This window comes from Heteronotia binoei, chromosome 17 (genome assembly GCF_032191835.1).
Source record: "Heteronotia binoei isolate CCM8104 ecotype False Entrance Well chromosome 17, APGP_CSIRO_Hbin_v1, whole genome shotgun sequence".
In the NCBI taxonomy this organism is placed as follows: Eukaryota; Metazoa; Chordata; class Lepidosauria; order Squamata; family Gekkonidae; genus Heteronotia; species Heteronotia binoei.
In genome coordinates, this window is record NC_083239.1 from 53,168,527 (window position 1) to 53,184,172 (window position 15,646).

Genomic DNA, 15,646 nt, shown 5'->3' on the forward strand with positions numbered 1-15,646 from the left:
CTAAACCTGAGGCGGCCAGAAAGGACTCTAAATCCACAGAGGAATGGATCGAAAGGAACAATTTGGGGAGGGAAGGAGGAGGCAGGGAGGGTCATGCAGGCAAAAGGTGAGAGGCGGGCCTGCCGTGGCCAGCCAGGTGAGAAGGATATCCACCAGCAGAGGGCGGAGTCAAGCATAGCCAGGGGGATGGCAGACAGGAGCACCAAGTCGTCTTGCGCCTGGGAGAAAAGGAGAGAGAGAGAAAGGAGAAAAAAAAGTGATAAGGGGGATAGAAAGGGAGCAGGGGAAGGCACAAACCACGCATGCGGCAAGCGGGGGGGGGGGGGGGGGGCTCCCAGCAAGGTGAAAATACAGGCTTGCAAACAGTTACTCGCCTGGGGCGAGCAGAAATCCACAGCCAGGGGACCATGCAAATAGAAGGTGCGTCCCCTCCCTCCCCCCCCCCCCCCCGAGTCTCTAAGGCCAGCAATGCGATACAGGCCCAAGCTCTGTGCGGACAGAGAAGTTAGCCGAGATCTCCACGGTTCAACAGCCTCTGCTGGCTTGTTCCGAATGGCTCCCACACGCCCCCCCTCCTCAAATAATAAGGCCCAAGTGGGGCCAGAAGCGGGGAAATGCAGCCCCCCCCCACCGCTTTGAGTCCCGCATAAAGGATATCCACCAGACGATACAGGAATCCACAAAGGCCAAGAAGATTTCGCAGATTAGTGCGGTCAGGTTAGTCTGCTCCTGGGGTGGGGACAATCAGAGACTGAGGTCGCTGCGTCCCCCCAGCCCAGCGGCCCAAAGCAAACCCCCCACTCCCCAACGCCTTCCATCTTACCGATTTCACCCGCAGGACACCCTCGATGACGGAGAAGAGCAGGTACATCAGGCCGACACCAACCACGCGGTTCAAGAGAGCACCCAGCCGCGGTCTGGGGTGGGGGGGGGGGAGGAAGAGAATACATTTAGCAGCAGAGAGACACAGAGCTGGACAGGGTTCCCCAAGGGTCATCTAGTCCAACGTCCTGGGCACAATGCAGGAAATGCACAGTTACCTCCCCCCACACCTCCAGGGACCTCTGCTCCGTGCCCAGAAGAGGGCAAAAAATCCTCCAGAACCTCTATAACACAGGTGTCGAACTCATTTATTATGAGGGCCGGATCTGACATAAATGAGACCATGTATGGACCTATTTAAGATTAGGTAGCAGAGATATAAACTTTATAAAGGGCACAGGTAAACTCGATTAAGGTTTTTTGTTTTAACTTAAAGCATGCTTAATACATTAGCACTTCTGGTCTTAAAGGTGCTTTCGTGGCATCTCTCCCATGGGATCCAGGGAACTGGGCAAAAGAAGCTCTGGCTCTTTCCTTTCTTCCCCAGGGGACCAGGAGGGGGAGGAGCCTCTGCCAATAGAAGGAAGAGAGGCTTGGCTCAATAGGTCTGCTGTGTGATTGAGAGAGCCTGGCAAAGCAAGCCTTCCCTCCCCCCTTTCTCCCCAAGGGAGAAGCCTCAGCAAATGGAGAAAATAGAGCCTTTGCTCTGTAGCTCTGCTGTGCGATTGAGCAAGCCTTGCAAAGCAAGCTGTGATGCAGAAGGAAGCGAGAGAGAGAGGGAAGGAAGCAGACGACAGCCAGTTGCTCGGGGGCCTGATAGGAACCCTCCAGGGGCCTGATTCGGCCCCCGGACCACATGTTTTAGCCCCCTTGCACTAAGCTGAGTTAGTGTGAGCTAGCTCACAGGTTTTTTTTAGCCTCGGGCTCACACGCTTTTGTCTCAACTCAGGAAAAAGGGCCCCAGAGCAAACAAACTTATGAAGCTGCTCACAACTTCAATGCCAACAGTTCACGAAATGGAATTTTTGCTCACAAGGCTGCACGGCTTAGAGAGAGTCTGGTTCCTGACCCCTAGAGCAGCGATCAGCATTACCTGTGGCTTGTAAGAAAGGGCCACAAGACCTCGGCGTCGGCTCCTCCCTCCCTGCCCTCCCTCTTATGGTTCTGCACTCGATCGTTTAGATCTTGTTTTTCTCCCCCAGCTGCGATTCAAAGTGGCTAACAACCTCATTCTCCCCCTGCGAGGTTGACCAGGCTAAAAGTTCGAGATGGGCCCAAGGTTCGCCCAGCAAGCTTGCAGGGCGGAGTGGAGGGATTCGAACTTGGGTCGTCCAGGGTCCTGATCCACCCCTCCATCCGCTACACCACACTGTCTCTGTGGTGGTTAAAGTGTCAGACTCAGATGTGGGAGACCTGGGCTCAAACCCCAGCTCGTGCCATGCAAGCCGGCACGGTGACCTCGGGCCAGGCACAAATTCTCAACCTAGCCTACCTCGCGAGGAGGTTGGGATGGCAAAACGGCAGAAAGAAGGGCGTGAATTGCTTTGGGTCTATGTTAGGAGAAAAGGGGAGGCTGGATGGCCATCCGACAGCAGTGCAGATCCTGGGAATTTAGGGGGAGGCAGGGGCGGAATTCTAGCAGGAGCTCCTTTGCATATTAGGCCACATACCCCTGATGTAGCCAATCCTCCTGGAGCTTACAAGGCTCTTTTGTGTAAGCTCCAGGAGGATTGGCTACATCAGGGGGGTGTGGCCTAGCAAAGGAGGTCCTGCTAGAATTCCACCACTGGGGGGGAGGTGTTTGTGAATTTCCTGCATTGCGCAGGGGGTTGGACTAGATGACCCTGGAGGTCCCTTCCAACTCTAGGATTCTATAAACAAACAATAAATAATAAAATACAGTCAAGAGCAGGGAGGTGCTGGCCAGGCCTCAAAGGGCCTCAGATGGTGGAGCAGTGGGTCCTCCCAGATCCAAGAGCCCAGGACGGAAGATACAGGTGCGAGTCCTGCCTTGGGTAAGTCTGGCCAAGACAACGAAAGAGCATACAAGACTTTGCTTTGCTCAGGCAAAGTGGGGGAGGTAGAGGAGGAGGAGATGATGGTGATGTTGGATTTATATCCCGCCCTCCACTCTGAATTTCAGAGTCTCAAAGCGGCTCACAATCTCCTTTATCTTCCTCCTCCACCACAAACACCCTGTGAGGTCGGTGGGGCTGAGAGAGCTCTCACAGCAGCTGCCCTTTCAAGGACAGCTCTGCGAGAGCTCTGGCTGGGCCAAAGGCCATTCCAGCAGGTGCGAGTGGAGGAGCAGGGAATCAAACCCGGTTCTCCCAGATAAGAGTCTGCACGCTTAACCGCTACACCAAGCTGGCTCTCAATCTCCTTCCTTTCCTCTCCCCACAACAGACACTCTGTGAGGTGGGTGGGGCTGAAAGAGCTCTGACAGAAACTGCCCTTTCAAGGACAACTCTGCAAGAGTTACGGCTGACCAAAGGCCATTCCAGCAGCTGCAAGTGGGGGAGTGGGGAATCAAACCCGGTTCTCCCAGATAAGAGTCCGCGCACTTCACCACTACACCAAACTGGCTTTTAAGAGCAAAAATCTTAACGGCCTCCCTCCAATGGACCCACTCCCCTGATGCTCCCCCATGCCCGAACTCCTGTCCCCCCCATCCCCACACTTGTGGGGCACTCACTTGACGATGCCGTATCCCAGGCTGGCGATGATGACGAGGACTCGGGCCAACATCCGCTTCACAGCGCAGAGGATCTCCGCAAATATCACCGCCCCTTGGACTGGGGGATTTTTTTAAAACGAAAGAAGAGGAAGAGAAGGTTTTGGTGTTTTGAGCGAAACCAGAGCCAAGATGGCCGATGCCAGGAAACTCTGGCTGGGGCAGTGGGCTGCTGACCATTGCTGAATGGAGGGAGGGAGGAACAGGCACGATCAGCCACTACGAATTCTAGTGAGCTGTCTGGCCCTTAGCCTCTGAAAGGCCTGCATGGATTAAGGCCAGTCCATGCAGAATAGAAGACCACCATAGATTTATACCCCACCCTTCTCTCTCAATCAGTCTCAGAGCAGCTCACCATCTCCTTTATCTTCCTCCCCCACAACGGACACCCTGTGAGGTGGGTGGGACTGAGAGAGCTCTGACAGAAGCTGCCCTTTCAAAGACAGGGTCTCAGAGCGGCTCACAATCTCCTTTATCTTCCTCCCCCAAAACAGACACCCTTTGAGGAGGGTGGGGCTGAGAGAGCTCTCCCAGAAGCTGCCCTTTCAAGGACAGGGACTCAGAGCAGCTCACAATCTCCTTTATCTTCCTCCCCCACAAGACACCCTGTGAGGAGGGTGGGGCTGAGAGACCTCTCCCAGAAGCTGCCCTTTCAAAGACAGGGTCTCAGAGCGGCTCACAATCTCCTTTATCTTCCTCCCCCAAAACAGACACCCTGTGAGGAGGGTGGGGCTGAGAGACCTCTCCCAGAAGCTGCCCTTTCAAGGACAGGGTCTCAGAGCAGCTCACAATCTCCTTGGATCTTCCTCCCCCACAACAGACACCCTGTGAGGTGGGTGGGGCTGAGAGAGCTCTCCCAGAAGCTGCCTTTTCAAGGAAGAATAAGAAGATGATGACATTGGGTTTATATTCCGCCCTCCACCCTGAATCAGAGTCTCAGAGCGGCTCACCATCTCCTTTATCTTCCTCCCCCAAAACAGACACCCTGTGAGGAGGGTGGGGCTGAGAGACCTCTCCCAGAAGCTGCCCTTTCAAGGACAGGGACTCAGAGCAGCTCACAATCTCCTTTATCTTCCTCCCCCACAAGACACCCTGTGAGGTGGGTGGGGCTGAGAGAGCACTCCCAGAAGCTTCCCTTTCAAGGACAGGGTCTCAGAGCAGCTCACAATCTCTTTGATCTTCCTCCCCCACAACAGACACCCTGTGAGGTGGTTGGGGCTGAGAGAGTTCTCCCAGAAGCTGCCTTTTCAAGGAAGAATAAGAAGATGATGACATTGGGTTTATATTCCGCCCTCCACCCTGAATCAGAGTCTCAGAGTGGCTCACCATCTCCTTTATCTTCCTCCCCTCCAACAGATACCCTGTGAGGTGGGTGGGTCTGAGAGAGCTCTCACAGAAGCTGCCCTTTCAAGGACAACCTCTGCGAGAGCTACGGCTGACCCAAGGCCATTCCAGCAGCTGCAAGTGGAGGAGTGGGGACTCAAACCCGGTTCTCCCAGATAAGAGCCCGCACACTTAACCACTACACCAAACTGGCTCTCATACTGTTTTATCACCTTGCTGCTATTTTTTACAGCCATAAGATGGGATGATGGACCACTGGCGTGGAGGGCTTCGAAAAAGAGAATAAAGCAAATTCACAAAGGCCAAGTCCTTCAGTAGCTATTAGTCATGACATATATGGAGCTTCCAGCTTCTGAAGCAGTATACCCTGAACATCAGATGAGTGATGGGGACCACTTTTGCCTTTGTGCCTGCCTTCTCATATTCCTGGAGGCCTCTATCCGGCCACAGATCAGAAGCAGGATGCTGGGTCTAACAACAACAAAGAAGTACTTTTCTCCCTTTCTCACAATACAAGAACTCGTGGGCATTCGATGAAATTGCTGAGCAGTCGGGTTAAAACGGATAAAAGGAAGTACTTCTTCACCCAGAGGGTGATTAACATGTGGAACTCACTGCCACAGGAGGTGGTGGCGGCCACAAGCATAGCCACCTTCAAGAGGGGTTTAGATAAAAATATGGAGCAGAGGTCCATCAGTGGCTATTAGCCACAGTTTGTGTGTGTGTATATATAATTTTTTTTGCCACTGTGTGACACAGAGTGTTGGACTGGATGGGCCATTGGCCTGATCTAACATGGCTTCTCTTATGTTCTTAACAGCTAAGTTGGGTGTAGTGATTAAGTGCACAGACGTTAATCTAGGAGAACCGGGTTTGATTTCCCCCCCTCCTCCTCCACATGCAGCCGGCTGGGTGACCGTGGGTCAGTCACAGCCATCGGAGAGCTGATCTCTCAAGAACAGTTTCTGTCAGAGTTCTCTCAGCCCCACCTGCCTCGCAGGGTGTCTGTTGTGGGGGAAGAAGGGAAAGGAGATTGTGGGCTGCTCTGTGACTCTGTCCTCGAAAGGTCAGTTTCTGGGAGACCTCTCTCAGCCCCACCTGCCTCACAGGGTGTCTGTTGTGGGGGAGGAAGGGAAAGGAGATTGCGAGCCGCTCTGAGAGAAGGGCGGGCTATAAATCGAATCTCTTCTTCTAAGCATCTATCTAAGCATCTACCTCCCCCCATGGCCCGCTGCACTACTGTATTGTGGTGCTGTATTGTGACATTCCTTTTGTGCTATACTATCTTGCTTCACATCATCTTGCTGAACAAACCTGTTGCACTTTACCGAATGTTGAAGCTGATTTTATTGTGATTTTATCTCAAATTGTTGCACTCCGCTCTGAGCCCCCCAGAAGGGAGAAGGGGTGGAATAGAAATAAACAAATAATAATAATAATAAGCCAGGGGGCCTCCCAACTTATTTGAGCCTGTGGGCATCTTTGGCATTCCAACAGTGTAAGACCATAAGAGAAGCCATGTTGGATCAGGCCAATGGCCCATCCAGTCCAACACTCTGTGTCACATAAGAACATAAGAGAAGCCATGTTGGATCAGGCCAATGGCCCATCCAGTCCAACACTCTGCGTCACATAAGAACACAAGAGAAGCCATGTTGGATCAGGCCAATGGCCCATCCAGTCCAACACTCTGCGTCACATAAGAACATAAGAGAAGCCATGTTGGATCAGGCCAATGGCCCATCCAGTCCAACACTCTGTGTCACAGAAGAACATAAGAGAAGCCATGTTGGATCAGGCCTGTGGCCCATCCAGTCCAACATTCTGTGTCACATAAGACCATAAGAGAAGCCATGTTGGATCAGGCCAATGGCCCATCCAGTCCAACACTCTGTGTCACCCAGTGGCCAAAAACCCAGGCCCATCAGGAGGTCCATCAGTGGGGCCAGGACTACTAGAAGCCCTCCCACTGTGCCCCCCCTAAGCACCAAGAAGACAGAGCATCACTGCCCCAGACAGAGAGTTCCAACAATATGCTGTGGCTAATAGCCACTGATGGACCTCTTCTTCAGATGCTTATCCAGTCCCCTCTTGAAGCTATCCATGCTTGCAGCCGTCGCCACCTCCTGTGGCAGTGAATTCCACGTGTTAATCACCGTTTGGGTAAAGAAGAACTTCCTTTTATCTGTTCTAACCCGACTGCTCAGCAATTTCATTGAATGCCCACGAGCTCTTGTATTGCGAGAAAGGGAGAAAAGCACTTCTTTCTCTACCTTCCCTATCCCAAAAGTACTTCTTTCTCTGCCTTCTCTAAAAGTACTTCTTTCTCTACTTTCTCTATCCCAGTGTGTGGTGGGTGCAGCCACAAAATGGCTGCCACAGGAGGTGGAGCGAGCCGCAAAATGGCTCCCTTCAGTTACGCAGTGAAGACCTTTGCACTGTGATGATAGCTGCTGCCAAGGCGACGTTGAAAAAGATCTGCCCAGTCAAGCAAATCTCCAATGACCAATCAGAAGCCTTCCTAGGCAAAAGCCCCAACCGGCCCGGCCCACATTCTATAAACACTCGGGTGGGTGCCAAAAGACCCCTGGGCTAACCGGTCGTGTGGCCATCAATGGATGCTTCGGTTTTCAGAATGTTTTTTGGCTTCACGAGCCACCTCCAACGTCGCAGGATGTGTGATAACGTTAAAGCACCCCAAAACCAATTCTGCAGATCCAGCTGCCTTGACGACGACTTACTGGGATCGCTGGCATGCAGCGTTCCCTCTAAGCTGAGCTAGGGGGAGCTAGGTCACAGGTTTTTTAGCCTCCCGCTCACCTATTTTTGTCTCGGCTCAGGAAAATAATGGCCCCCAGAACGGACTAATTAATGCAGTAGCCAAATCACCCGCTCGTAACTTTAATGCCAGCAGCTCAAAGTCGAATTTTTGCTCACAAGACTCCGCGGCTCAGAGGGCGCGCTGCTGGCACCGCCAGCGCATGGATCGTGAGGTCGACTCACCCGACACTCCGTGGTACTGGATGCTCTGGAACTCTGCATAGAAGACGGCTTTCTCCAGCATGCCCAAGAAGATCACGCCGCCGATCCAGAACTGGATGCGCAAGATGTCGCGCCAGTAACAGGCCAGCAGGACCAACCAGAGGACGCCGTAAAGCACGTAGACGATGCACATCACCATGTAGAACTGCGAGGGTCGGGGACGGAAAGGAAGGAGGCGGCTGAGGCCAGGCGGTCAGGAGGGACGCCATCCCAGAAGCGGACAGAGCCAACTAACTTCAGCACCAGCAAGAAAGCCTTTCAATCTCTCCCCCAACTTTTTATTTATTTAGAAGAAGACTGCAGATTTATACCCCGCCCTTCTCTCTGAATCAGAGACTCAGAGTGGCTTACAATCTCCTATATCTTCTCCCCCCCACAACAGACACCCTGTGAGGTGGGTGGGGCTGAGAGAGCTCTCCCAAAAGCTGCCCTTTCAAGGACAACTCTGCAAGAGCAATGGCTGACTCAAGGACATTCCAGCAGCTGCAAACGGAGGAGTGGGGAATCAAACCCAGCTCACCCAGATAAGAGCCTGCACACTTAACCACGACGCCAAACAGAAGAAGAAGACTGCAGATTTATACCCCGCCCTTCTCTCTGAATCAGAGACTCAGAGCGGCTTCTCCCCCCACAACAGACACCCTGTGAGGTGGGGGGGGGGCTGAGAGAGCTCTCACAGCAGCTGCCCTTTCAAGGACAACCTCTGTCAGAGCTATGGCTGACCCAAGGCCATTCCAGCAGCTGCAAGTGCAGGAGTGGGGAATCAAACCTGGTTCTCCCAGATAAGAGCCCGCACACTTAACCACGACACAAAACTGGCTCCATTTACGTTATTTAGCGACTGCCTTTCTCACTATGACACAAATTACAAAGATCAAATCTGTACAATCTACAGAGCAGGACACAAGACAACAGAATTTGACTAGGCGAGATCTAGAAACCAAGCAGATGTGAAGTGCAACATCGCTGTTCTTGGAACATTTGCCTCTCCGTTCCCACTACAACTAGAAGCTGCTCTGGAGGAAAGCCACTTCCAGATCCTAGACCCAAAGGACCGAGAGACTCTACTGCCTGGTGTCAAATCTGCAGAGTGGCTGCGGCTCACAGGTGGAGCCTCTGCTTGGCATGGAGAAGGTCCCTGGTTCAATCCTGTATTCTACTGTATCTGCAACACCTCCCAATTTAGTATACAGTTAAAAGGACCAGGCAGGAGGGGATGGGAAAGACCTCAGCCTGAGACCCTGGAGAGCCATGAAGTGGGGCTGTGGCTCAGTGGCAGAGCCTCTGCTTGGCATGTAGAAGGTCCCCAGTTCAGTCCCCGGCATCTCCAGTTAAAAGGACCAGGCAGGAGGGGATGGGAAAGACCTCAGCCTGAGACCCTGGAGAGCCATGAAGTGGGGCTGTGGCTCAGTGGCAGAGCCTCTGCTTGGCATGTAGAAGGTCCCCAGTTCAGTCCCCGGCATCTCCAGTTAAAAGGACCAAGCAGGAGGGGATGGGAAAGACCTTAGCCTGAGACCCCGGAGAGACATGAAGTGGGGCTGTGGCTCAGTGGCAGAGCCTCTGCTTGGCATGTAGAAGGTCCCCAGTTCAGTCCCCGGCATCTCCAGTTAAAAGGACCAGGCAGGAGGGGATGGGAAAGACCTTAGCCTGAGACCCTGGAGAGCCATGAAGTCAGGCTGTGGCTCAGTGGAAGAGCATCTGCTTGGCATGCAGAAGGTCCCAGGTTCAATCTCCAGCATCTCCAGTTCAAAGGACCAGGCAGGAGGGGATGGGAAAGACCTCAGCCTGAGACTCTGGAAAGCCATGAAGTCAGGCTGCGGTTCAGTTGTAGAGCCTCTGCTTGGCATGCAGAAGGTCCCAGGTTCAATCCCTGTCATTTTCAGTTCAAAGGACCAGGCAGGAGGTGATGGGAAAGACCTCAGCTTGAGACCCTGGAGAGCTGCTGGCAGTCTGAGTAGACAAGACTGTCTTTGATGGACCCAGGGCCCATCAAGAAGTCAAATTCATGTGTTCATGTGTCTTGGGTCGAATCTGGATCGCACGTTGACATCTGGATTGCTATGCCGTGTGCATCCACAGGACGTGTACTACCACGCAGGAGACATTTTTGTGCGCTCACCCTCCAAAAAGTTGGGGGATGCGGCACCGCGTCGGGAGAACAGGGAGGAGATAAAAAATCTTGGCGGGACATGGGACGGGAGGTCCAAGCATGGATAGCTGAGCTCGATCCGGAGCAATGTGCAATCGTGCCTTTCCCCAAACCCTCCAGGGGTCACTCTCGCTGCACCGCACAGATCCCGCCTCTCCCGCAAGTCAGACCTCTGCCACTCACCACCATGAGGGGCCACTCCGAGGCGGAAATGTAGAGGTGCTCCGGGTGCTTCATCTCCACGTCAACTGTGGGTCACAACAGGAAGAAGGCGCACGCGTGAATCACTTCCAAGGGACAGCCCCTCAGCAGCTGAACCCACCCCAGGAGGGGGCGGAAACTCTTGCGGATCCTGCAGATTCTGGCTGCTTCCCACCCTTTCCGCAGAAGCTCGATCTTCTGAGCTGAGAACTCGCAAACAAGCCCCGCTGCCTTCAAAAGGCAAGCGTTTCCTAGGAAAGCTTGCTCAGCTCCCGGGTAGGTAGCAAGAAAATAAAGCGCAAGGCTTCCGTGATGACCAGCCTCAGACACTAAAGAAACAATAACAATATTATCAAAAGCTCGGTGTATTCTGTGTAACAGAAAGCACAGACACAGCTCAATAATTTAGGGAACGTAACATCCCAAAGTAGCCTTCAGAAATCGAGTCCAATTTTTGAAGCAGTCCAGTGATGTTCCCTTGATGAAAGGTCTGAGGTCGCCCTGGAGAAGAAGGCGGCTTGAAGAAGCAATTGTGAAACGGCAATAGTACGTCCTCGTCGCAATAACTGGACTGCTGGTTGCCTTAAAATCTGAATCTACTTGGACATCACTCATCGTTCTTCTCCAAGGCGACATCAGACCTTTCATCCAGGAAACAGCATTGGACTGCTTAAAAAACTGGACTCGATTTCTGATGGCTGTTCTGTTTCCTAAATTATTGAGAAGAAGAAGATGATATTGGATTTATATCCCGCCCTCCACTCCAAAGAGTCTCAGAGCGGCTCACAATCTTCTTTACCTTCCTCCCCCCCCACAACAGACACCCTGTGAGGTGGGTGGGGCTGGAGAGGGCTCTCACAGCAGCTGCCCTTTCAAGGACAGAGTCTCAGAGCAGCCTACAATCTCTTTTCCCTTCCTCCCCCACAACAGACACCCTGTGAGGAGGGTGGGGCTGAGAGGGCTCTCACGGCAGCTGCCCTTTCATGGACAGAGTCTCAAGAGCGGCCTACGATCTCCTTTCCCTTTCTCCCCCACAACAGACACCCTGTGAGGTGGGTGGGGCTGGAGAGGGCTCTCACAGCAGCTGCCCTTTCAAGGACGACCTCTGCCAGAGCTTTGGCTGACCCAAGGCCATTCCAGCAGGTGCAAGTGGAGGACTGGGGAATCAAACCCGGTTCTTCTCCCAGATAAGAGTCTGCACACTTAACCACTACACCAAACTGAGCTGTGTCTGTGCTTTACGTTACACAGAATACACCAAGCTTTCGATAATACGGTTATTGCTTCTTTAGTGTCTGAGGCTGGTCATCACGGAAACTCTGTGCTTTATTTTCTTGCTACCTACCACCGTGGTTCTCTTGTTGTGTTACTCACCAGCTCCCGGGTAGAGCAAGACCAGAGCTCTAAGCTACTGATCTCCTCGAAAAGGAGAACCCTGGAGCAAAGCCCGGATCCCATGTTAAGGAAGACAAACCAACTCGATCGCCCAAGGTTCCCAAGTCTCGCTGAGAGAAGGGCTGCAGAACTGTCATTGTTCTCCTTTACAAGAGGGAAATTTCAGCTGCAAATCAAACCAATTCAATTCAGTTCAACAACCTTTGTCGGCACGACATCGAACACGGCCGAGAACCAATTCATCCATCAAATGGCAATCTGCAAATACATTAAGCACCTCCTAGCAGCCCCGAGGGGCAGAGCGTTAAAGCTGCAGTACGGCAGTCCTAAGCTCTGCTCACGACCTGAGTTCGATCCCCGGTGGAAGCTGGGTTTTCAGGTAGCCGGCTCGAGGTTGACTCAGCCTTCCATCCTTCCGAGGTGGGTCAAATGAGTCCCCAGCTTGCTGGGGGGGAAGCGTAGAAGACTGGGGAAGTAAGTGGCAAACCACCCCGTTAAAAAGTCTGCTGTGAAAACAGAGTCGGAAATGACTGGTGCTTGCACAGGGGACTACCTTTACCTTTTTTTAGATACTAGATATAAAAAACCTGCAACAGCGTCAACTACCGATTGGTTCCAAGTTGACAACAGGAAGACAATTTTATATTTGTCGGGCTTTGCTGTTTGCTCACTCAAAGAAGGGTCAATGAGTACAGAGCACAGGTCAGAGTAAAAAGTACAGTTTAGGAACACACGTCCTAAAGTTTCTATCTCTGGACATGCAAAAGGGCACCATCTATTTGCATAGGGGGTTTTATGGAATCTTCCAAGAAGCATGGCAGATGGCGGCACAATGAACCTAGCTAGCGAACAGGCTCTGCGTTGCCAAGGGGCTGTTAGGCAGGTGAGATATTCAGCCCTATACGCAGGAGGCAAAAACCCCACACTCAAGGGTGAACATCCGCCTTTAGCAAGGCTTCTGAGAACCTGCAATTCAATATCAACCGATATTTGCTTGATCAATAAGAAAGCAGATTTTTTTCTGTGTATAGAAACAGAGCTCCAATATTAGTTCCAATCGGATTGCTTTTGTCCTCTATGTGGCACAGCCACGCCGAGGACCGAGACTCCGTTAACCAGTGAGCAATGAGACTACCGTCATCTGCTCCAAAAAGCAGGCGCGACCAAAATTTAACGGCCATAGTCCATGCTCTCGTTCTGCCCTCCTGTTCCCTGTTTGATTTGCAGCTGAAATATTCTGCAAAGGAGGGAAACGACGGTTCTCCAAATGTCGTGACGTGGAGGCAGGGGGAGAGTCCAGGGGCTGGTGCCAGGAATTTTCGCATCTGCCCCTGCCGTTCCTTGGGGAGCCGCTGGGAACAGAAGACAAACCTGGTCCAAGCACCCAAAGTTTACGGACTGCTGGCCTTCCCTCCCCCCAATGCTGCTTAGAAGAGTGACTCAAAACCGGGGACGATGCAACGGGTAGTCCAGCCGGACTTGAATCCTACTGAGCCACTCACTCCATCTGTTGACGGCCCACTGAGACAACAGCGGCATTGCCGAAGAGAGGGGCACAGCAACTTCCGCTCGGTGCACTGAGGGGCATTTGGCAAATGCTTGGTATGGTGGCAGTGTGGCCGCACAGCCGCAAGGCAGAGCTATGATTTGAGAAGCCCAAAGTTCGAATCCCACCTCTGCCACTGGTTCAGCCAACGGGCCCGAGGAAGACACCCTCTCTGCTTGTAAGGAGGGACGAGGATAGGAAAGCCATCTGACTTTATACAGGAAGGATAACAGCAACGCTGCAGTTGCAAATGCCAAAACTGTATTCTGCACCAGATGGTTTTGTCAAAGAAATTACTTCTCGAATGTGCACAGCGCCTTCGTATCAGAGCCAAGCGTCGTTTGGCAGCTCTGGGGGGGAGGCCGGAGGGGGCTGTCAACACAACTTACATTTGAGGTTCCAATTCGGGGAGCTCCCTTCGATCCTGAGAATGAAGACATACGGCCCGTCATCCCACGTCGTCGTCATCGCTGGCACCTAGGTGCAAAAAAACCCAGGGATTGTGGCTCGGCGGTGGAGCATCTGATTGGCAAGCAGAAGGTCCCAGGTTCAAGCCCCAGCATCTCCAACTAAAAAGGGTCCAGGCAAGTAGGTGTGAAAAACCTCAGCTTGAGACCCTGGAGAGCCATGAATGGGGCTGTGGCTCAGGGGTAGAGCATCTGCTTGGGAAACAGAAGGTCCCAGGTTCAATCCCCGGCATCTCCAACTCAAAAGGGTCCAGGCAAGTAGGCGTGAAAAACCTCAGCTTGAGACCCTGGAGAGCCATGAATGGGGCTGTGGCTCAGTGGCAGAGCATCTGCTTGGTAAGCAGAAGGTCCCAGGTTCAAGCCCTGGCATCTCCAACTAAAGAGTCCAGGCAAGTAGGTGTGAAGAACCTCAGCTTGAGACCCTGGAGAGCCATGAATGGGGCTGTGGCTCAGTGGTAGAGCATCTGCTTGGTAAGCAGAAAGTCCCAGGTTCAATCCTCAGCATCTCCAACTAAAAAGGGTGCAGGCAAATAGGCGTGAAAAACCTCAGCTTGAGACCCTGGAGAACCACTGCCAGTCTGAGTAGACAGTGATAGACCGAGGGTCTGATTCAGTATAAGGCAGCTTCATATGTTCATATAACATGTCCCACCTAAACCCAGGGTCCGGGGGCTCTGATATCCACCGGCAGCTTCCCAGCCCCCCATCAACCACCCCACTCTCTCTACCCTGTGCCCCCCCACAACCACCCCTGGCTTTTGGCAAAGCATTCCCCTCCTCCCTCAAAACACTGGATTCCAGGTAAGAATTGTGTCCTTGGGGTAGACAGCTCGGGGAAAAAAAACGGAAAAATTCGGGGGGAAAACAGGGTTTTTTCCTGAAGCCTTTTTTGTTGTTTTCTGAAAAACTGGAAAAATTGAAAAAAAGAAAAGAAATTGATTATGGAACGTTTTATTTTAACACGGCGAATAAAATACTTTAAGGTCAGGTCTTCCAATATTTTCCAAATCATTTATAAAAAATATGTATGGTATCAAATTATTCTAATTTCTGTGCACTGAGGACAAGCAAGGCCTAAGTCATGCCCGTTCATTGAAACTTAGCCCTATACTCCCTTCTATACGCTTCCCCCCTCTTCAATTCTTTTTATGAGAACGAGTTTTTTATTTAATACCATGGAGAGGAAATATGAATAATAGTTACTTCGAGATTTTTAAAAAATTGTTTCGTGGAGGTTTTTGTCTGTTCCACATAAACTAGTCAACAGTTCAGGAGACCATTGCTCCATTTGTTACAATTACAAATAAACATTATTTTAAAAGTAAATTCTGTTTGTAATAATTGTTTGGATGCGCTATATTTTTAATATGCTAGCTGGAAGTAATAAAAGGGCTCTTTTGGGGCTCATAGAATTTCATGCCAAGTAAAATTGCCCATAGTCATATCTTATGTTTCTCACAATATGTTTCTCCCTTTCTCACAATACAAGAACTCGTGGGCATTCGATGAAATTGCTGAGCAGACAGGTTAAAACGGATAAAAGGAAGTACTTCTTCACCCAAAGGGTGATTAACATGTGGAATTCACTGCCACAGGAGGTGGTGGCGGCCACAAGTATAGCCACCTTCAAGAAGGGTTTAGATAAAAATATGGAGCACAGGTCCATCAGTGGCTATTAGCCACAGTGTATGTGTGTATATAAAATTTTTTGCCACTGTGTGACACAGAGTGTTGGACTTGATGGGCCGTTGGCCTGATCCAACATGGCTTCTCTTATGTTCTTATGTTCCTAAAGTTACGGAATGACTTTCGATCTGGAAAAGGGGGAAAAAAGTGCTAATGTAGCATATTTCCCCCCAATTTTTCCGAAAATTTCTGTTGTTTCCCGGAAAAAAAAAAAACCTTCAAAATTTCCGAACTTCAAAATTTCTGGAAATTCTACATCT

General features: G+C 51.5%; 1 protein-coding gene across 1 annotated transcript in view; it reads right to left on the reverse strand.

Moving 5' to 3' along the window:
* The window catches only part of LOC132586434 (transmembrane protein 87A-like), a 33,447-nt gene extending 19,741 nt beyond the window's left edge, over positions 1–13,706 (reverse strand). The window contains exons 1-6 of the mRNA XM_060258518.1: positions 13,623–13,706; positions 10,275–10,339; positions 7,904–8,087; positions 3,518–3,617; positions 824–917; positions 162–218 (exon numbers count right to left, since the gene is read on the reverse strand). Of these exons, the coding sequence (XP_060114501.1) occupies positions 162–218; positions 824–917; positions 3,518–3,617; positions 7,904–8,087; positions 10,275–10,339; positions 13,623–13,701 (579 nt within the window). The 5' untranslated portion in view covers positions 13,702–13,706. The remainder of the gene's footprint in view (positions 1–161; positions 219–823; positions 918–3,517; positions 3,618–7,903; positions 8,088–10,274; positions 10,340–13,622) is intronic.
* Positions 13,707–15,646: the final 1,940 nt, after the last annotated feature.